Raw genomic sequence first — 23,717 nt, 5'->3', positions numbered from 1 at the left:
ATACACCTCAAAATAGCCTTAAGTATACTTTGGAATTTATTCAGTTTCTTGGTAATTCAATGGTGCGGAGTTATTCAGCCCAAGGACTGAATGAAAATATGTCGTCATAGGTTATTTAATTCATTTTACAGACTTCAAATTATAGCGCACACTAAGCAATGAAAATAAAACAGAAGAAAAGGTCTCTCTTATTCAGATGTACAACTGTTGCTGCCAAGATGTCTATCACTAGAGAAACCCTAACTAGCAGTGCAACCCAATGCAAAGCCTGAACCCACAACACATTCCTTGGTTGCTTCCTTTCATGCGCTTTTCCAGATCTTTCCCCTCTCAGCTATAAAAAACTGTTGCTCACTGTCCGGTGACAGTGCTTGACCTGGACTCTGGAGTTCAGCCCAAACGCTCGCGCTTTGCCCAGACACAGTCCAGCTTCTGCCAGAGCCAGCAACGCCGCTTCCTGGGTCCATAGAAGCCAGAGAAGAAGGAGCACCAAGCAGGACCCAACATGCGGGCCAACAAGAAGCCACCACAGAAGAAGGAGCCTACAGCAGCAGCGGGCAAGACCCAATCCCAGTGCTCCTCAATGAGGCTGCCAGCAGCTGGAGAGGGAGACCGATAATGTCATCAGCCAACACTGACCTAGAAGCAGTGATGTCAGCCAGGAACAAACCCCTGTCTTCACTGATGCAGCACAACCAAGGAAGAGGCTCCAACTGCCACCCATGATGGCTCCAGTTGTGACAGCCCCAAGCCAGGTCATGAAATGTGCTCTAATTTAATATCTGGCAGAGGGATTTTCAGTTACAGGACATTTTTGCATGATAGGTATAAGTTTCAACAATTATCTTGCTTTTAATGCAATTTGCTTTCATTTACCTGAATCCTTCTTGATTTGTATCTGTGAGATGACATGTCCCTCCATTCTGGCATGGATTCTGAATGCAGGCATTAATGGGTGTGCTACAGTCTCGACCCTAGTAAGAAAAGTTAATGAAAATTGGTTACTCTTCTTCTGTCTCTCTCATACAAACATATATGTTGTAGGGAGCGTTCCTCAGCAGGTCTAATCAGAAGCAAGCCCCATTTTATTCAATAGGCTAACTCCAATGAAACCATTCTTAAGATCGCAGCCCTAGTTTAGCCTGTGTACAAAGACCTTAAGATTTATATCACCCAAGTAATTTAGTAAATTGCTTCTGTCAATTAATGCTCACACCTAAAAGTCAAAAGGACATTCAATATATTTAAATTGTGGAATCTCTGCCCCAGGATGTGATGATAGCTGCCATCTTGGAAGGCTTTAAGAGGGTAATGGACATGTTCATGGAGGAGAGGGGTGTTCATGGCTACTAGTAAAAATGTATACTAGTCATGATGCATACCTATTCTCTCCAGGATCAGAGGAGCATGCCTATTATATTAGGTGCTTTGGAACACAGGTAGGATAATGCTGCTGCAGTTATCTTGTTTGGGGGCTTCCCAGAGGCACCTGGTTGGCCACTGTGTGAACAGACAGCTGGACTTGATGGGCCTTGGTCTGATCCAGCATGGCTTTTCTTATGTTCTTAATATCAATAGATATTAAATGAATAAATAAATATAAAATAAATAAAAATAGTACACCATATTGTAATGTTGATTACCATTTTAAAACCATTTATATGGGACAAAAAGATGGGAAAGGATTGCAATCACAATGCATCTTTGGTATTACATATCAGCATTGGCTAAAGCTTCTGTTGTCTGCCTCTTCAGATACTTCCTATTTTTAAAAAATGAAAGATTAAAGAAATGAGTCCAATATATCTTAACTGATACTATTTTCTATGCTTCCTCTGCCATAAAACAGTTTTAAATAATGCACTTTATTTAGAATATAAACAAATTAAAGGCAGATATGCTTCTGTTGTAAGTCTGTTCTTGACTCCTTTATACACATACAAAATTAAATGTCATATAAAGCTAATGGGATTTATTTTGCACTAATTAACCAGAAAAAAGACCTTAGGATCACAGTGAAACATGCACTGAAAAATGTCACCTCTGTATGCTGTGACAATAAAAAAAAAGGTTTTGAATGGTTAGGCAAACTAGTGAGTATTATAATGCTTTTAAATAACACTATGATGATCAGTAGCCATATTTGCAATACAGTGGTCATCTCATTGTAAAGGGCAACAAAAATGATGAGGGAGTTGGTACATTTCTGTATATTGGGCTTTTTAATTTAATAGGTGAAATGATAGAAATTTATTAATTTGCTAGTGTTTAGGACAGACAAAAGGAAGCGCTTCTTAAATGGCAAGTGATTACCTTATGGGCATGCTTTGCAGAGTTTTTGAAGAGGGACTCAGACTCACTACAACATCTTCTGTACTTGTTGGTACCTAATTCTAAATATTGGAATCTCCTTGTAAGGTAATTCCATGCTACTCTCTCTCTCTCTCCTAAGATGAACTGTAATAATCTCACAATAGCTAACAATGAACAAGTTTATAATTTTTTTTTCACTCTTAGCATTTATAAATATATAGAGTTACATGCAGTATTTCTTGGCCATTTTTCATATTATGCAGAGGAAAACCCAAATTTGCCACTGAGCATCCCATAGCCTCATCTTCCAGTTCACCCTGTTCCCCTCTCCTCCTTCCTGACCTTGTGATCCACCTACGAGAGAGTCAAAAGTCACTTTTGGATCCCGACCCATAGTGTAAAAATAACTGCCTTATACCATTCAGTTCCATGAGATGTGTTCTTCACAGCTAATTTAGGTGGCTGTAAAATTCATGGACATTACGTACAGCAGCAGATACTAGCTGAAAATGGAATTTCTATGGCAGTAAACTTCTGATTTCCAGAAGCTGGTGACAGATGCTACCATCATCTCCTACTTGTGAGATTCCTGGTGGCATCTGGTCACCACTGAACATCATATCTGATCAGAAAGTCTGCAAGTTTTTGTACATTTAACAAGCAATTGCCAATTATTTTCTTCAGAAATTTAGGTTAATGATAAATGAGAACATAAGAAGCAATGAAACAATGGCACTCTGGTTATATGAATAGTTTTCACTGCTTCTGTTTCCCATCATTTGAAGTCATCTGAATCCAAGATAAATGTTGGCCAGTCATATAAGAAAAATAAAAGGCACCTGCTATTTAACTGTACTGTATATTGTATTTAATTGTACTGTGTTTTGCATTCAATTTATACAGGACAGAAAATCCTTTCTATTCCTTCTCTAGACAGTATCACATTAATAGTGAAGGAGACATGATGAGCAGTTTAAAGGTTACTGAAATGTTAGCCAGCAGAAATATTTCTCGGATAAAGAATATATAGAGTCATATAACAACTAAGATATTTCCTGCACCTTCTAACAAGGCAAAAATTAATTTAAAAAATCTTATAAAAGGGTTCTTCAGGCCCTTGTTCTTTAGTGGCCATTCATCCTCGTTGTATAAAGGTCAATCCTCTAGCTACTATTTCTAGGGTCCTCTATTAGGAGACAGGAAAGGAACCGAAAGTGATGCTAGTAGTTGGGTTACCATATGTCTGGTATAAGCTACTCCCTGGATTCTGAACCTTAAGAATGGTCTCGATATTTGCCATTTAATAACAACATACATCCACAGCTGAAAATGAGGTCTCCAGAGGACTGTACTGTACTGTAACATTCCTGTTTACTTGTATTAATGCTTAACAGGGCTGATGGGCTCCGAATTGACTACATATTTAACTGCAGCCCCTTGCAATAAATCACTTGGACAAGGCATAAAGAAGTGTATTACAGGGAACACATACAAATGCATGTTTTTCTGTGTCTAGATTCTAACAATGTTTTGAGATATTAAGGGAAATGTGTATAGTATGTTGAATACAGAGAGCAGAGAATTTTGTTTTCAATTTTATGGATACAAATAGCATTTTCCTTCTTATTCTTTGCTCTTTGGGGCACAAAGAGGATTTCTGTGGCTGGAGTGGGGGCATATTCCCTCCTCCCACTGCAGACTTCTGATTTGCTCCTCATACTATTCCTGGGAGGGGGGATGTCACCCTGAAGCAGCATTGGGGCTTTTGGGACTACAGTGGAAGGGGAGAGATAAGGACTGTCTGCTCAGCTGATGGAAATCCTTCTGTCATCAGAAATGTACCATGGAATTCAAGCCTTTGAATCTGGCTGCAGAGAAAGGTCCTTTACATTTACTGAAGGGGAAATTTAAGAGCAGATTAGTAGAAGTACCAGAAGCAAAAATCGATAATTGCATTTCAGTCCAGTGTTTTTCTAGGAAACGAGAACTATCTTCCACAAGTGGCTCACTCTATGAGACTAATCCTGCTTTGTTTGGTGAAAATTGATCACACTGAAGTAAGAGTCTGACCCACAGTCCAAAAGCACACAAGCTTAAGTTTGGAAGTCAACCATTTTACCTATTAGACCTCGTTGGACAATATATTAGGATGTGCACTAACAGCAGTGATACAGAATTGACCAATTAGATTTGGGAATGTAATATTTATACCATTAACCAATAAATTATTTACTGTACTTGTGTCTAAAAGAGAGTTGCAGTTTCCAGTTTCTCCATGATTACATTTCTCTCACTGTGCATAACTATGGCTATGATGACCTACAGGAACAAGTTTAGCACTTATTATTGAAGAGTAATGTATATATTTTTTGGTTAAGAGTGAAACGTTTGCATGTTTTCCCTCTAACAACAGGGCAGTTGTTTCCTATTGGGATTCTGAATAATAAGGCCAGCACTGTGCTCCATCTTAATTTTTTTTGAAAATTTGAACATACCTTTCAAGACCAAATTATTTAAGCAACTGGGGGAAAAAAGACTTGACCTCAACAAACTTAGAAGGGTGCAAGTCTGCTTAAGATCAATTAATTTGTTTAAATATTTATATCCTGCCTTTCCTTGTGGCTCAATTGTACTGCTAGGAGAATTAACAAAGCCACAATGCAAATAACTTTATAGTAACCATTCCAGTAATTAGGTTTGCTACTGGGCTATGTGTTTATTGCTTTATATTTTCAAATTCTAATTGATCTATATTTCTCATAGTGTAGCTCTTGATGTACTGTTTTTTATCCTAAGCTACCCAGCTAATAGGCTGTTTTTCATGTTTAAGATACTGCTGAACGAGGTTACAGTGTACAGATTTATTCTGCAAATGTGATTTAATTTAGGGGAGAACAGATGAAAGGCATCTAAGATTTTTTGGCCCCATTGTGAACCAACCCTGGGTCGAAGAGGGTTTTAAAAAAAGCAATCCCATGATGCCCATAATTTGGAAATAGACCCCCCACTGAACCTATAGTTGGGCTGTAAATGGGTTATGCTGTAAGTATAAGTGAAATATATGTAGACAAGAGAAAATTATGTATATGTGTAACATGAAAACATAATTGCATTTTTTTCAGTGGCAGGTATACAAATAAATCATAAAAATATCTATTTTTATATGGAATCAAAGGTACCCCAAAGCAGGGCCAGATCTTGGGGGGGGGGTGTCTGGCGGGGGCACATGCCCCGGGCGCAAGGAAAGGGAGGGCGCCAGCCACTGGCTACAAAGTAAGGAAAACTTAAAGGGTCATAGAAGTCAAACACATGTGAACAAATGTCTGCATTAACAAATGCCCCCATTGTTAATCCTGAGCAAGCAGTAGCACACTCAGTGTTCTACTCTTACTATTTTTAATGGCACTATTTTGCATTGTATGCTAACACCAATTAAATGCATCTGATTTCTTGACTTGACCACAATATCATCCCATCTTCCTATAAATCCCCCTTTCAATTCTGAAACACAAATGGCTTTTATTATACTATTCAAAGCTCATAAATATTTGGCAATGACACAAAAGGGCCCAAGGAAGCTCTTCATGTGTGGGGAATAAGCACGGGCTTGGGTCTAAAGCATTCTTTAAAGAACAGTTCCCCTGTCACGCCATCTGCCAAGCCAAGCCACTGCTGAAACTCTTGCTTCATTTGGCAATGGATTCCATATGAGAAGTGGAAGCGTAAATAGGGGAACATTCGGTGCAAATACACAAGAATTTGCATATGCCTAAGGGCTCTTTGAATTTAAGGCTTTATATGCACCTGAATGGTGAAACATCCAATAGCTATTTTTTTCTTCATGTCTACACCTGTAGTGGTTAAGAGCGGTGGTTTGGAGCAGTGGAGTCTGATCTGGAGAACCGGATTTGTTTCCCCACCCCTCCACACGAAGCCAGCTGGGTGACCTTGGGCAAGCTACAGCTCTGTTAGAGCTCTCTCAGCTCCACCTACCTCCCAGGGTGTCTGATGTGGGGAGGGGGAGGGAAGGTGATCGTAAGCCAGTTTGAGTCTCCCTTAAGTGGTAGAGAAAGTCGGCATATAAAAACCAACTCTTCGACTTCTTTTCAATCAACCAATCAATCATTTATTTTACGGTCTTCTTTTAGAGCTCCATCCTAAGGCCCAGCTTGATAGGGCTTCGAATGGTGACTAGATGCTGTGCTGGGGTATCTTGAAGATACACTGGCAGCAAGTTGCACCAGTGCAGCATCACAGTAATCTCTATGCACATAGACATGACTGGCATCAGGGCTGAGCTATGGGCGGAGCAGGACCTCATTGGCTTCCTAAGCCTCTCCAGTCCCAGACATGCCCTTCTCATCAGTCGTGAAACCCTGGTGTAGCTTGAGGTCATCCCATAGCGACCCATGAAGGGGGGAAAACACACCTCCCCCCCCCGCACACCAGTGCAGCTTAGGATACTGGCTAAGTCTGCAGCCAGTCACAGCTTTCCCTGGCTAAAAGGCACTTGGCCACGGCTGTGGACTTCAACCCACATCTGTGGAGCTTGCGAGAGTAGGTTAACTCTAGAACTCCTGCTGCTTGTGCCACGGATGTTCTTGGGAGTTAAGGGACCAACTGCTCTTTTTCTTCCTCATTTCTGGCACTCTGTGCATAGGCAATGGCTGTGTTACATCAGGGGGCTGTGGCTGCACTGACAGGCAAGGATTGGTTGAGTTGTGTGTGGGTCATCGGTGCCATGCTACTGTGTGATTGGTGGATGTTGGTGGGGTTGCTATATACTCTGGTGTGTTTGCTATGCAGTCAGAGCCTTGCCTCCCCCCTCTGAAGAATGGCTAAAGAAGAAGAAGAGGTGATTTTTATATGCCGACTTTCTCTACCACTTAAGGGAGGCTCAAACTGGCTTACAATCACCTTCCCTTCCCCTCCCCACAACAGATACCCTGTGAGGTAGGTGGGGCTGAGAGAGCTCTAACAGAGCTATAACTTGCCCAAAATCACCCAGCTGGCTTCATGTGTAGGAATGGGGAAAAAAATCCAGTTCACCAGATTAGCTTCCGCTGCTCATGTGTAGGAGTGGGGAATCAAACCCGGTTCTCCAGATCAGAGTGCACTGCTCCAAGGCACCGCTCTTAACCACTACACCACGCTGGATACCGACTATGGATGCCAGTACCTTGCTGGCATGTTATCAGCTCATCTATATGGTATTTTATAAATGCATGGGAAAGGACCCTATTTGAGTAAAAAGGCACATATAGTGCGTGTGCTGGCATCTCCAGCATAAAGAATTTGAAATAGTAGGGCTGGGGAAGTAGAACTTCTACCAGTCAAAAGAGACCAGAATGGACTAGATGGACCTTTGGTCTTACTCAATATAAAACAACTATATGTTACAATATTTCATTTGTCCAACCTCAAAAAGACCTTGTGCATTAAGTCAACAAATATGGGTTCATAATGGATTTTTCAGTGGATTGGTTGAGTTTACCATATCCGATCTGTATTGAGTTTAAGTTGGACCTGTTTTAGCTTTCCAGTTGTTTACGTGGTAGGGGGTGGTCTATAGTCAGGAGGCTATCTATTGTCAGCAGCCATGTAATCAGTATTGACTGGGTTTTTGGGGTGCTATAATGTACCTATATTTTGGGAAATGTCTCTTGAATATATGGTACGGTACTAAAGTGTTGACCCAGGAGCAGTAGATGTTCTCAAGCAGGAACCACAGAAACTCTTTATGATTTAGCTACAATTTGGATTATTAGACTCTTCCCCATGGATTATACTGAATCAATTTAACACTTCAACTTCATCTCTATCAATTATGTCCTAATTTCCAAATGGATTTGGGTTGCAAGAAAACTGCAAGTTCAGCTCTTGAGTAATTTAAGATTCCAACTTCGGTTACAGCTGTGACACATTTCACTTATGGCAACCTATGTGGCCGAGGGCCTGCTGCTTCTAGGATTAGGAACCAGAAAAGGAAAATATTTTTTTAAATTGCGTTGCTGACTAATCAATTAAACTCCTTCAGCTCTTTTTGCTGAAGTTCATACTCGGATTAGGGTCCCCCACCTCACTGCTGTAGCAATGCACTCCCCCCCCCAATTTTTTTTTTCTACAGGTCTAGATCAAATAAGGAAAAACACATACTGAGAGGGCAGACTTAGGACAATTTATCTAGGCAAAGGAAATAGCTTCCAGATGGACAGATATGTTTGGTGCCGGCTGGTGAGAGGGAAGTAAGGTATTGTTACCGAATTAGCATGACATTCTGGCGGGGATCAGCTCGGTAACAAGAAAGGGATTCTCTTGCACATTGGAATTACACATTTAAACTTGTCAAATATCACTTTTGTTCAACAGCCTGTAGCAAAAATATAGATTTGGGCTGGGGGAGGGTGGGGAGCTTATTCAATTTCTGCCATGCTTTAGGCTATTGTGTTCTCCTTCCTCTTTATGCCTGGCTCCATTGCATCTGTCAGTCTTGTACCTAGTGTCAGTCATCACTACGTACATGCATATGTAACCACGCTTTTAGGTTTGCAAGTTGAAATGATTCATATATCCAAAACTCAAGACAGAATAAGAAAGAGAAAAAAAGATTTGCTTTTTAAGAAGTGTATTAATATTGTTTACATCTGGATATCAACTTCTCTAGTTAGGCACTGTAGCACACAACTGGGAGCCCAAGAAGTGTTCTTTCTTCCTTCACATGTGTCTGCACTTACCCCAGGATCTCAGCTGTTGTAAATGCATGTCTCTCACTATTCATTATCAGCTTTGTGGAACAGTGACATATTTAAGCAGTCAACAGGCAATAACATTGAATTTAGTAGTACAGTCCAGCTGTTCTCATACCTTGTAGCCAAACGGGCAAGTACATCTGTAAAAATCCACTAGATCATTATTGCAAGTCCCATTGTTTTTACATGGATTGGATAGGCAAGGGTTACACTTGGACATGATATTGATATCAACGGCCCCTGAAAAGGAAAATGAGTATAGCTGAAAAACATTTTGCTGCAGCTTAAGATATTTTCCTGTAATCTGTATTCATTGCTGCTATGAGAGCACATGTTGCCATTGGAAATTTGACGAACTTCTGTTGAATTATGTTGGATGTAGGTATTTAGTGATTTGTACCAAAAATGAATTAAGGACAGCACTGTAACACAAATCCCTTTCTAGGCGAAGCTTGCTAAACTACAAAGACGGATCCTTTTAGAAGAGATTCATTCTACCATGTTACTCAAGAATGATTGCAATGATTAAATAGAAGTGACCAGAAACATCCGTAATCTGTCAAGCTACTGTCATGTGTAAGCAGCAATGATTAGAATAAAGAGAAGCTTGCACATTACAAATAAAATCATCATGTGAACTAGCAGTATGAGACACTTTTTTCTTTTGAGTCGCATAGTCAGTAATGTTTCTTCATCCCTAATTTTCACTGTGGTAATTGTTTGCAGCAAGGAAGACAGAGGGCCGTTGGTCTGACAGGCAGATTTTAGTACAAACTTTAATTGATCCCATTAGGAAAGCATGCAATTGTGTACAGCAGAATGAGACAAGAAGAGGTCTATTCTTTTGAGTCAGCTGGAAGTTTAACATAACAAATAAATAGCATAGAATCATAGAATTGGAAGGGTTCATAAAGACCATCTAGACCAACCCCCAGCTTAATGCAGGATCAGCCTAGAGAATCCCTGACAAGGGCTTGTCCAGCCTCTGCTTAAAAGACTGTCAGTGAGGGGGAGCTCACCACCTCCCTAGGTAGCTGATTCCACTGTTAAACAACTCTTACTGTAAAAATGTTTCCCCTAATATCCAGCCTGTACCTTTCCTCCCGCAAATTAAACCCATTATTGCGAGTCCTATCCTCTGCTGCCAAAAGGAACAGCTCCTTGTGCTCCTCTAAGTGACAGCCCTCCAGATACTTGAAAAGAGCAATCATGTCCCCCCCCTCAACCTCCTCTTCTCCAGACTAAACATTCCCAACTCCCTCAGCCTTTCCTTGCAGGGCTTGGTCTCCAGGCCCCTAATCATCCTTGTTGCTCTACTCTGCACCCGCTCGATTCTGTCCACATCCTTTTTGAAGTGAAAGCAGATTTTAGCAATGTGAGCCATAAAAACTGAACTCCATACAGAGTCCTGTTGACTGTAAGTTTTCCTCTGCAGGGGAAAGAGAGAAGGGAAGGGGCCCCTGTGCTTCTTGCAGGGCAGTGACAATACAGCATAAGTGACAGGCAGAGATCTGGGGTGACAAGAGAGAAAGACCAGAAGTAACCCTATGTCTGAGTATAACATAGCTTGTTATTGTTAGACATTTATGCAAATTTATTTTCCAATACACTGTTCTGAGCGTAGTGTTTCCTATTTGCAGATGGTAAGCTATTCCTTTACAACATGCAACATTTTTCCGTTAACTCCCTTAGGCAGTAAAAAAGGTTGAAAATGTAAATAGTAATTAAAGACATACAAACATTAAAACAAACACATGCATCCACACACTCATACAGACCCCACACATAAAGAGGGCCTCATTCATAAAGAATTATTTGGAAAAACATATGTTTTATCTGAGCATACTGTCTGAAAGGCAGAAGGTTGTTCACTGGTGCAATTACAGTCCTATTGTGTCTACGTGCAAGCGAGGAGTCGGTTTTGAGAAAGCCTACATGTAGGGGGTTTCTGCACGGGTTATCTGCCCCAAGTTTGAGGCTGTGGGGAAGTGTATTTTGTTTTTGCTTCCCCACAGCTCCCAAGGTTTCCCTAGCTTTCCTCCAGTCTTTCTCAAACTTGCTTTGCTCTGAGGTTTTCCTTTTTTTAAAAAATGTAAGGCTTTAGCCTTGTTTTTTAGAGATACATGGGAAAAGGAATGTCACGATTAAATGGGCAAGGACTTTAAAAAAAAGCTGGGAACTTACAGAACCTGATGAATGTTATATTGTAATGGTAGTATGCAGGTATAATGCTATTAAATCATGATTTTTTTTTAAAAAGAAAAACTATCAGGGAAACCTGCTGTGTGGAAGCCTTGTCACCACCGTGGTATATCAGCAGCCGCAGCAGCAACAAGGAAACTACACTAGCCGTGTGGAAAACACCATAGGCATTCAAAGGTTAAAGAACTCAGTAGGTTTTTTTTTTTTTAAAAAAATCATATCAGACACTGAAAAACACACACAATCCCACACAGATACCACACATTTTCCCCACATTCAAGAAGAGGGCCTCGTTCATAAATTTCATAAAATTCAGAGAAGGAAAAAAAGTGGGAGGGGAAGCACTTTCTATGAATCTCCATTCTAGGGTGGGATAGTGTTGATTCTCAGGAAGAGTCTCCCAGTGACAGGTAGAATCATTGACCCAAAACACCAAGGGAGTGGCTTCTCAGAATCCTCCAGGCCAAGCCTGGGACTGAAAAAATAATCACACTTCTAACTGCCTTCAAAATAACGAACTCCAAAAGGCATATATAAATGAGATAAAACCATACTCAAGAACAAGAGTAACAAAGAAAACTTGAGGTGCACACCACAAGAGTAACAAAGAAAGCTTGAGGTGCACATCCCACTGGACTTGAACTGCCTAGGCTGGCCGTTCCATGCTGGTTCTCCCAAGGCTGAAATTCCCGGCTTTCAGTCAGAAATGTCTTGTAAATACAAACTAAATGCAACCTTAGGTGGGTAGACTATCCCAGCTCAGAACCTTTGCCAATGAAAATTCATGTCAAGTGAATTCTCTAGATGTTCAGTGGTTGGGCGGTCTTAACTGTGAGGATGCAAAAAAAAAAAAGTACATCCAAAAGGGGTGGGTTTAGGATATTAAGGAAGGATATTCAGCAAAATCCTCCAGCCCAAAGTTGAGGTGTACACATCTGTTTTATGTCATTTGGCAAACATATGTGCTTGACTTCCCAGTTTCCACTTTACACACTGTTTCTACCAATGGGCAGTCTCACTGGACAGTAGAGGTAGCTGCCCCATAAGAGTTAATTGTTATGCCATCAGGTGCAACCTTGTCTTTGGACATATATGCTCTACGATTCAGTTCCTAAACTAATATACTTTAGAACGAGAGACTCAAGCTCCCATTGAATTTTTTTTTAAATTATATGAAGAAAGACTCAGATTTACAGAACTTCCTTGTCCTACCTATATTGTGTGGATGTGTTAAGTGCTGTCAAGTCGCTTCCAACTTATGGGGACCCTATGAATGAATGTCCTCCAAAATACCGTATTTTTCGCTCCATAACACACACTTTTTTCCTCCTCAAAAGTGAGGGGAAATGTCTGTGCGTATTATGGAGCGAATGTACCGGTATGAGGTCCCTCCCAGCCGCCCAGCGCAGCGGCAGCAGGGCGCAGGGCCCCGAGAGCCGGCTAGGATGCCGCCAGCCAGCTGGGGGGCAGGAGGGGCCTCCCGCCGCCCAGCTGGCCGGCGGCTTTAAAGCCGGCTCCAGGAGCGGCCCGGCTCTGGCATTGCAGCAAGATGTGCGGCCGCGCTCCAGTGCAGCAGCAGCAGGGCGCGGAGCCGGACGCCCCGGGAGCCGGCTTTAAAGCCGACAGCCAGCTGGGGGGTGGGAGGGGCCTTCCGCAGCCCAGCTGGCTGACAGCTTTAAAGGGGGCTCTCGGGGCGGCCCGGCTCTGGCATTGCAGCAAGATGTGCGGCCGGGCTCCAGCGCAGCAGCAGCGGGGCGTGGAGCCGGGCCACCCCGGGAGCCGGCTTTAAATCCGCCAGCCAGCTGGGCTGCGCAGCCGCCCAGCGCAGCGGCAGTAGGGCGCAGAGCAGGGCGCCCCGGGAGCCGGCTTTAAAGCCGCCAGCCAGCCGGGCTGCGGGAGGTCCCTCCCAGCCGCCCAGCGCAGCGGCAGCAGGGCACAGAGCCAGGCCGCCCCGGGAGCCGGCTTTAAAGCCGCCAGCCAGCTGGGCTGCGGGGAGGTCCCTTCCAGCCGCCCAGCACAGCGGCAGCGGGGCACAGAGCTGGGCGCCCCGGGAGCCGGCTTTAAAGCCGCCAGCCAGCTGGGCTGCGGGAGGTCCTCCCAGCCGCCCAGCGCAGCGGCAGCGGGGTGCAGAGCCGGGCCGCCCCGGGTGCCGGTTAGGGCCGCCAGCCAGCTGGGAGGCAAGTGGGGCGCACAGAGCTGGCTGGGCGCGTGCGCCGGCTCCCGCCGTCCCGACGCGCCCAGCGGGCTCTGTGCAGCCCCGCCCGCCTCCCAGCTGGCCATTGGGGTGGGGAATGCCAGCTCGCGCAGTCCCGACACGCACGCGCCCAGCCGGCATTCACTCCATAAGACAAGATTTTTTCTTGTTTTCCTCCTCTAAAAACTAGGTGCGTGTTATGGTCAGGTGCGTCCTATGGAGTGAAAAATACGGTATCCTATTGTTAACAGCCTTGCTCAGGTCTTACAGACTGAGGCCTGTGGCTTCCTTTATAGAGTCAATCCATCTCATGTTGGGTCTTCCTCTTTGCCTGGGCCTTCAACTTTTCCTAGCATTATTGTCTTTTCCAGTGAGTCTTGTATTATTATAATGTGACCAAAGTACAATAGCCTCAGTTTAGTCATTTTAACTTTTAGGGAAAGAAAGTGCAGGCTTGATTTGATCTAGAACCCACTGATATGTCTTTTTAGCGGTACATGGCATCCGTAAAACTCCTCCAACATCACATTTCAAAGGAATCAATATAATCCTGTTACCTTTCTTCATTGTCCAACTTTCACACCCATACATAGTAATAGGGAATACTATCGTATGAATTACCTTGATCTTGGTCACCAGTGACACATCCCTACACTTAAGAATCTTTTCTAGCTCCTTCATGGCTGCCCTTGCCAATCTCAACCTCCTTCTGATTTATTGGCTGATGATGGAGCCAAGGAATAGAAAATTTCTTCATTCTCAACCTTAAAGTTGTGTAATTCCCCTGAGGTCATTACTTTCAGCTTCTTCATGTTCAGCTGTAATCCTGCTTTAGCACTTTCTGTTTTAACCTTCATCAGCAATCGTTTCAAGACTTCGCTATTTTCTGCCAAAACAATCAGATGCTGTGGCACACCCATCTCTTTTAAAACGAACCATAGGTTTTAATGATTCACACAAATACTTTGCTGTAATCTATGAAACACAAGCTAATTTTCTTCTGAAATTTTCTTGTAAGTTCCAGTAACCACTGCAAATTTGCAATAAGATCTCTAGTGCCTCTTCCTTTTCTGAATCCAGCTTGAACAACTGGCATTTTTCGTTCCATGTATGATAATAGTCTTTGTTGTAAGATTTTGAGCATCACTTTTCTTGCGTAATAAATTAATGTGATAGTCTGATAGTTGCTGCAGTCTTTGATGTCTCCTTTTTTCGGAACTGGAACCTAAATTGACCGTTTCCAACCTTGGGGTCATTGTCTTGTTTTCCAACCTACATTAGTTTCTACTAAGTGCCTGTGTAATGAATGCCACTGTTTCTCTCTCTGGTAAAACAGATTAGGGCAAAAGGATGGCATAATCAACTCCTGTGATCTATGAAAATAGATTTCATCTTGGGAATGCAACCCTACTATTATGAAAAATACATGCACTGAAAGGATGCAAACAAGGGGCCAAAATACATGATACCTGTGTCTTGACAACCCGACTTGTAGTCACATGCATGATTGGTGAAACTTACTTTCAAAGTTTTCCACTGCTCCATTTGGCTCAGGAGTGCTACAAGGGAGGGGGGGAGGGTTTTCAGGTGTCTCTCTTTGCTGTTTTTGTTGTATCATGTATTTCAGCCCAAGGAAAGCTGTCTTAAGAGACAATTCCTTATGGAAGCAAGTGGCTAACTGCTCAAAAGCAGATAAGTGAAATCCAATAAGACTATGCTGAGATCCTATGAGGGTAATTTGGGCACAGCTGGAGGATTAATAAGTGAACTCTCCTTTAGAAATATCCAGACATGGACTTCCGGTGGTGCCGTTGGAGAGAGCACTCCATTTCCCCAGGTTGTCCTGGGAGAAATCCAAGTTTGCGTTATTTTTGGGGTACATAGATACCCCAATCCGACCCTTGCAAGTGGGTTGGAAAGCAGGAACTCCCTGCAGCCCGCAAACGCGGTTTGACCTCCTAGGTACTCTGAGGGGGCTTTTTTAAGCCCCTCGGAGTCCTAGACGCCGGTCCTGCGAGGGCACTAGGGAAGGACATCGCCAAAACGCAACTTTGGCAGCAAGCTCTACCCTCCACCGCCTTAATACCAACATAAGGACTACATAAAGAAAAGAACCTCACCTCTTGACACCCAAGTGAGTACAAAAGAACTCTTCGTCTACTTACTAGAAATTTGAACAGACGGGAGGCTGATAAGAATATTTCTGGGACCCCCACCCCTCCATAATCCGAACTGAAAAAGTTTGATTTGAGTTAGTCATCGGGATTAGCGACAGGAGCCTTATCGGATCGATCAGCCTAAACCATAACAAAGAGTCGGAAGGATACCTTTTAGACTGACAAGAATTATCACCAATGAGAGGTCCGAAGGAAGGGGAGGGTGATTTCTCTTCCTGATTTTCCGGCGAATTCCTGCCACGTTTGCAGTAAGGGAGTGCCTGGAACGGAAGACTCTCTATAACACCCTCTCTATCATTGGAACTAAAACAACAGGAAGTAGCCGCGGGACTGAATATCCGTCGCACTCGAGTTACTTTCAAATCATTCCTAAAGGAATAACCATCGAGAAGAGGCGATAGAAGGTCTGCAGCACTAGTAACTTCCTGTTTACTTCCTGATTAATCCGATCTAGAGCGACCGAAAAAACTCACTGGTATTTTAAAACTTTAAAATGCAATTTTAAAGCCAATTTCGACTCTTTTCAACCCGAAAAAATTACTAGGCTGATCTTTGAACTATCATCTTTTAACCAGCACCTTAAAGGCCCTGTCGGTGGACATGTATTTTACCAGCTTTTTTTGAATGTAAATGTCTCGACCCCGCTCTGGCTCACTACATAGCCCTGCCTATACTAAACTAAGGGACTCTTTACAAACCTCGACCATGGAAAAAAAGTTACAGGATATGCTAACTAAACAAACTGAGGCAACAAATAAACAGTTTGAACAGATGTCTGCACAGATGGCACAGTTGACTTCTATGATGACAAATCTTGGTCAAGCATCCCAAGCTATTAATCAGAAGTTGGATGTGGTCACTGGAGACTTGAAAGAAGTAAAAACTCAAATGATTGTTATGAAGACAGATATGCAAGCGATGGATGTATCAATTAAGAAAGTGATGGATGAGCACAAGGACACAAAGAAAAAATTAACAAGCCAAGAAAAACAGATTGAAACAATACAAGCGGATCAGATGGCGGCAAAAAATCAAATGGCAATGATGGAGATGAGAGTGAAAGAGACCAACCTTCGTATACGCAATTTTCCAGATATGATGGGAGATAATAAAGAATCTGCAATACCAAATTTGGCCTACTTATTTCAGATAGATGAACAAGAATTAAAACAAGCCATTAATAGAATATACAGGATACCACTACCTGCTAGAATGAGAAGATCTAAGCCAAGAGATTTGATGATAGTGTTCTAAGACACCAGAGTTAAAGACAAGATTATGAAGATTCATTATGAAAATCCAGTGTCAGCAGGAGACTCCTCTCTCATACTACTGAGGGATATTCCAAGGCATCTACTTTCACAGAGGAATAACTACAAAGACTTTGTGTCTATACTGAAAGCTAATGGCATCAAATATCGTTGGATTATGCCACAAGGTTTGGCTTTCACCTATAAGGAAGTGAAAACGACAATTCTATCCCAAGCAGATGTGGGGAAATTTTTGAGAAAATATAAAATGGACCTTAAAGAACTACCTGGAGAGAAGGAGGAAGAAGAAGAGGAAGAAGAAGAGGTACAGGGTGCAGAAGGTGGTACTAAATTATAGACTTTTTATTTTGCTAAAAAATACTACATTATGGCAAAAGCAATTTCTTGGAATGTAAATGGACTGAATGAGAAAACTAAAAGGGCCAGAATCTTCAAATATCTACAGAAATATAAATACTCCCTAATTTGCCTACAAGAAACCCATATAGCTTCAAAGCATAAAAAATACTTGGAGAAACAGATGCTTGGACAAGCATTTATTGCTTCTGCTAAAACTAAAACAAAGGGAGTGGTAATCTATGCCCACCCCAGTCTCTGTCCAGAACTAGTATATAAAGACAATGAAGGAAGAATTGTAATTATCAGAACTAAAATATTGGGACAAAGGACAATAGTGGTTGGAATCTATGCACCCAATGAAGGGAAAAAATCCTTCTATGAAAAATTACATGACCTGATAACCCAGTACGCACAAGACCAAATTTTATTGATGGGCGACTTCAATGGAATTGTTCTCCCATCTCTGGACAAAAAATCAAAAGCAAAAGATATCAATGATGGATGCTTGCCTAAAACTTTCTTTGCCATGGCTTCAGAATTAGAATTACAAGACATTTGGAGAACAATGAATACAACAGCTAAAGAATACACCTTTTATTCAGCAAGACACGATTCACACTCCAGAATCGATATGATATGGGCCAGTAAATCAATTTTCACGCAACTACGTAAAATTCATATTTTACCTAGAACTTTTTCTGATCACAATCCTGTTACCTTTGATTGGAACAATAAACAAGCATTTAGATGGCGAATGAATGATAAACTTTTAAAAGACAACAAGATACAAAAGGAATTACAGGTTTTAATGAAAGACTTTTTTGAAATCAACCTTAATGGGGAAACTTCTTTAAATACAGTTTGGGACGCATTCAAAGCTGTTCTGAGAGGTTTTATGATACAGAAACACTCGGCCTGGAAGAAGACTCAATTGCAATTTACAAACAACATACTTTGGAATTTACAAAATTTGGAGCAGAAATTGGTAATGGTAACACAGGAAGAGGAGAGAAGAGAAATTCAAATACAGATTTCTGCATCTAAACACCAATTAAATTTGGTAATAATGGAGGAAATGAATAAAAATCTGAAACTTGCTAAACAAAAGTATTTTGAATATGCAAATAAACCAGGAAAATTTTTAGCAACACAACTGAAGGACTCATTTCAAAAGAAGATTATAACAAAAATCCAAACTGCTAAAGGACCAGTTTATTCAACTTCAGAAATTCAGAAAGAATTTGTTTCATTTTACTCTAAGTTATATCAGAAAGAAAATACTCCAAAACAGAAAATAGACAAATTTCTAAACTCAATACAGATGAAAGCTTTGTCAATGACCCAGAGAGAATGTATTGAAGCTCCAGTAACAAGGGAAGAAATACAAGAAGCAATATTGAGACAAAAAACGGATAAAACACCTGGACCAGATGGAATTACTGCACTATTTTATAGAACTTTTAGTGACAATTTAGTTGGATTTTTTGGTTCACTTTACAATGCAATTTTGGACGAGGGAACATCCCCGGAGACTTGGTCACACGCATTTATATCACTGATACCCAAAGAAGGAAGAGATCCAGAAAAAACATCTAATTACAGACCTATATCGCTCTTAAATGTGGATTACAAAATTTTTGCTTCGGTTTTGGCATGTAGGATAAAGCAATTTATTAAGGATCTTATACATGAGGACCAAGCAGGTTTTATACCAGGAAGGCAAATAAAAGACAATGTAAGAATTTTACTAGATTCACTGGAATATTATGACCATAATATTCAACAAACTGCGGCTTTTGTATTTTTGGATGCAGAAAAAGCCTTTGATATGGTCTCTTGGAACTTTTTGAAACGGATTTTGGATAAATTGAATTTTGGAGATCGTTTTCAGAAAGGTATATCGGCTATTTATACCTCCCAACAAGCTAAAATTTTGGTTAATGAATCAATGTCAGATAACTGCCAAATCACGAAAGGGACTAGACAGGGATGTCCCTTGTCTCCACTTTTATTTTTGTTGGTGTTGGAACCGCTATGTGTGAAACTAAGAAGTATGGAGGACATCCGCGGGCTAAGAATTAAAAAACATGAATTTAAGTTGAGAGCATTCGCGGATGACCTACTGCTAATTTTGGAAAACCCAACACAGTCAATGAATATACTTCAGGAGACTTTGGATGATTTTGGAAAAGTATCTGGCTTTAAAGTGAATCAAGAAAAAACAAAGATAATATTTAAAAATTTATCGGAAATACAACAACAGGAATTTATATCATATACTGGCTGGGAGAAAGCTAACAAAGTTAAATACCTGGGAATTTGGATCACTGCAAAGAATAAAGATCTGTTAACCAACAATTACCTCAAGTTATGGGGTAAGATTAAAACTGATATGATTATATGGTCAAACAAAAAATTGTCATTAATGGGACGTATCTCAACGATCCAAATGAATGTCTTACCGAGGATGCTCTTCTTATTCCAAAATTTACCAATAATATCACAAACAAAATATTTTGAAACTTGGAGGAAAGACATTTCAAACTTCATCTGGCAAGGAAAAAAACCAAGGACTGCTTATAAATACTTGGTGGATTTAAAAACTAGAGGAGGTTTAGCACTGCCTAACTTTCAACTCTATGCTGAAGCGGTAGCTTTAGTATGGCTAAAAGACTGGATGAATTTGTCAAATGTACATTTGCTAGACTTGGAAGGTTATAATAACTTAAGTGGATGGCATGGTTATTTGTGGTATGATAAAATTAAATTACAAGCAACATTCCGTAATCATATAATCAGGTCCTCTCTACTTCGTATTTGGATGAGATATAAACACATTTTGGAACCAGAAACACCGATGTGGATATCGCCCCAAGAAATGCTAACTTTGCGCCCACTTAGACCAGACAAATTTATTACTTATCAAGATCTAACTAATTGGGAAGGAAAGAAATGCTCACTAAAAGACTTTCAACTGCTCAAGGATGATTTACAATGGCTTCAATACTACCAAATCAAATCAGTTTTTGTACAAGATGCAAAAAAAGGTTTCTCTAAAGAAAAATCTCCTTTTCAAAGGATTCTACTAGACAATAATACAAAGCTGATTTCTAAAATGTATAATCTCCTTTTAACAATATACTGTGAGCAGGACACGATTAAACCAACTATGATCGATTGGGCTCAAAATGTGGGACATGATATTGTTTTAAATAAATGGGAAAGATTATGGTCTAAAGATTTAAAAGGAATAAAAGCACAGTCAGTGCGAGAAAACATCTATAAAATGATGTATAGATGGTATCTAACACCCAAGAAAATTGCAAAGATTTATAAAACGATGTCCCCTACTTGTTGGAAATGTAACAAAGAAATTGGTTCCTTTTATCACATGTGGTGGACCTGTGACAAAGCCAAAGACTTCTGGGACATGATTTATAACGAACTGAGATTAATACTACAAAAGAATATATCCAAAACACCAGAAATGATGTTATTGAGTATGATTCCAGACGACTTAGCAACACAAAGAACTTTTCTGATATATGCCACAACAGCTGCGAGACTGCTTTATGCAGCGAAATGGAAAGGGCTAGAAACTCCAGAGAAAAAAGACTGGATTGTTAAAATGTTTGAAGTGGTAGAAATGGCAAAACTCACAGCTATTCTAAATGAAGAAAATGACGTTCGGTTTTTGGGGGAATGGGGGGCGTGGATGCATTATTGTGAATATGAGTTAAAATTGGGAAGAATGGAAGAATATTTTCTAATCTGATCCAGAGGATTATTTTTGATTTTTTTTTATATTGAATAAGCATAATTATATTTACTAACAGATTATGGGTTTTTATATATGGTATTGATATTTTATCAAGATTAGATTACCTATGACGGGAGGAACTTTTTATTAAGAGGCAGATAGAGGTGATGGGGAAGTCAAAAAATTTTCCATTTCTTTTTTTCTTTTTTCTTTTCTCTTTTTTATTATATGATATGGAATTATAACAACTTTAGGTTAGAATTGAAATTCGATATTGTTATAGATGTTGTTTAATGCAATGGAAAATTTCTATCATAAAACCCAATAAAATTTATATATATATATAAAAAAAGAAATATCCAGACATGTTTGTCCTGGGTCAACAGCTTGCCTCTATCCTGGCTTAAAACATTTGACAAAAGAATGGCTTAATGTTTCAGTCTACTAGTACTGAGATCTTTGCTGATTCTCTCCTACAGAAATTCTAGAAAAGTGGCCACTGGAATCTGATGGGGTGTATTTGCCTGTGCACCACCCAGAGAAAACCTTCCAAGTAGAATTACAGATCCTATTAGTAGATGTCCCGTGAGATGCTAGAAGAATGCATCTCACATTCTTAGAATGGCTACATCCTTGACCCTAAATCCCTGTTGCTCCTCAACCTCCAAGCAGTGAGCTGAAGGATCTGAGTTTGCAGGATAATAGTCTGTTGATGAGGAATGCTTTACAGGTCTCAAACTGACCATTTGAGGAAGTCCAGAAACCAGGTCAACTGTTGTCAATACAGGACTATTTTCATGACCACTATCTCCTGTAACACTCTAGAAATCATCTTGATTGGAAGAAATGTAAACATCAACTGCTTTAGCTATCTGCTGGTCAGCATGTCCACATTGATCACCTAAAGACACCAGTAAATGGTGAAGAAAGTTGGTGTTTACCCTATGGTGGACAAAAAGGAACTGAGTGGGAGAGGGGCAACTCTTTCCCCAAACCATGTGTGCCGTGCTTCCACACCAGGGGAGGAGATTTTCATACCTATTTTGAAGTTGTAGAAGTTTCTGAGATAATGTTCTATGCCTGCAAAAAAACCATCAGTGTGATGCACAGAGTGGGAATTTATGTAGGCTTTGCTGAGATAATGTCCCTGTGAATGATGATGCCCTTTCTTTCTAACTACTCCTGAAAGGCTAAGAGTGCTAACCGGTTCACCCTGAGCTCTAAACAGATGCTCTGACTGGTTTCCTGCCTGGTCCATGTTCTCTCACAGCCTTTTGGTCATGAAGGTAAGCTCCACAGCTGAACAGATTGCTGAGGGTTCTGAAGTAGGCATGTGGCCCTCATGTGGTGATGCTGCAACCACCACTCCTAAAGTAATGGGAGGATGAAAGAAAACACCCCACAGAGCAAAAAATATTGGCATCTTCAGAAGCCCCAATAGTAATGACCTTGTTGCCTGCACCACAGAAAAGGGGTCTGGTGAACTCCAGAAAGTCATTCCCCTTGGGTTTGGATCAATGACTCTGCCTGTCACAAAGAGGATATTCTTCCTGAGAGTCAGGACTTCCCCTTCCTGAACCTCTAGAGAATGTTTGTAAACACCATAAATACTTAACGACACAGGTGTAAACTTGTAACCCAAGGCCAGTGTTCACAAATGAAAGGAGCTATTCTTTATGCAAAATACAAATGGAAGGATACTTCAATGACAAATACTATAAAAAGTGAAGAAACACCATCTAAAAATGACTTTCCCCTCTTTGGCAGAGGAGCATGCCTATTAGATTAGGTGCTTTGGAACACAGAACAGGACAGACAGGACTGCTGCTGCAGTCGTCTTGTTTGTGGGCTTCCTAGAGGCACCTGATTGGCCATTGTGTGAACAGACTGCTGGACTTGATGGGCCTTGGTCTGATCCAGCATGGCTTTTCTAATGTTCTTATGAGCAAGCACTTTTTCTCAGGACAAATAAACAGAAGGCAACATCGGCCCACACAACTGGATAAAAGAGACAGGGCAGCTTGATTAAGCAGTTCATATAAAACTTAGATTACTTTTTGCATTTGACAGACTTAGCTAAAATATTTGTATAGAAAATCTGATTTTTTGAATACTATCCTATTTACATTAAATAGAACTACACTCACACAAAGCCATTCATATAAGAAATGGATGAGTACCAAGGTGACTGAAACTATATACCGTGTCTTATGGTTTCCAAACTTGTGACAGAGAAGTCCATTCTATAGACAGAAAAGATACAGTTACACCAAAGACTGATATGTGGCAGAACTATCTTCATTCCACCTTCACAGAGTTCTCCCACAGACTTGGTATGGGAGAAAATCACCACTACAGCAACACCCATGATGGTTTGGGTCAAATGATATGGAGTGAGCTCACCAGCAGCAATGTTGTATACAATAGTGGATACACTTGTGTGCTAATAGATGACGCCTACCTTTGCACTGGAAACGGTGAGTCGGTGTTGTGAGCAACAGCCTGTCTGCCATATCATCTGGACTGCTGCACCGTGCAATCCCTGGCTCTTTGTAGCCTGCCTTTACCCATTCTGAAAGCCAGCGCAGGCTGCAGTCACAATGCAAGGGGTTGGTACCAAGCGCCCTAAAAAGGTAAAAACAAACCCCACAAAGTTGTTCAGGAAGAATTTAAAAGCCTAATGAAACAAATAACAATTTGAGTACAGTTATC

At 40.9% G+C, this 23,717-nt stretch overlaps 1 protein-coding gene across 1 annotated transcript in view; it reads right to left on the bottom strand.

Moving 5' to 3' along the window:
• SLIT3 (slit guidance ligand 3) overlaps positions 1-23,717 on the bottom strand; it is a 590,119-nt gene that overhangs the window by 88,206 nt on the left and 478,196 nt on the right. The window contains exons 25-27 of the mRNA XM_056847932.1: positions 23,467-23,630; positions 9,178-9,302; positions 877-974 (exon numbers count right to left, since the gene is read on the bottom strand). Of these exons, the coding sequence (XP_056703910.1) occupies positions 877-974; positions 9,178-9,302; positions 23,467-23,630 (387 nt within the window). The remainder of the gene's footprint in view (positions 1-876; positions 975-9,177; positions 9,303-23,466; positions 23,631-23,717) is intronic.

The sequence above is a fragment of the Euleptes europaea genome, chromosome 1 (assembly GCF_029931775.1).
Source record: "Euleptes europaea isolate rEulEur1 chromosome 1, rEulEur1.hap1, whole genome shotgun sequence".
In the NCBI taxonomy this organism is placed as follows: Eukaryota; Metazoa; Chordata; class Lepidosauria; order Squamata; family Sphaerodactylidae; genus Euleptes; species Euleptes europaea.
The sequence above is the reverse complement of the archived record's forward strand: the minus strand, read 5'-3'. Positions and strand labels throughout refer to the sequence as shown.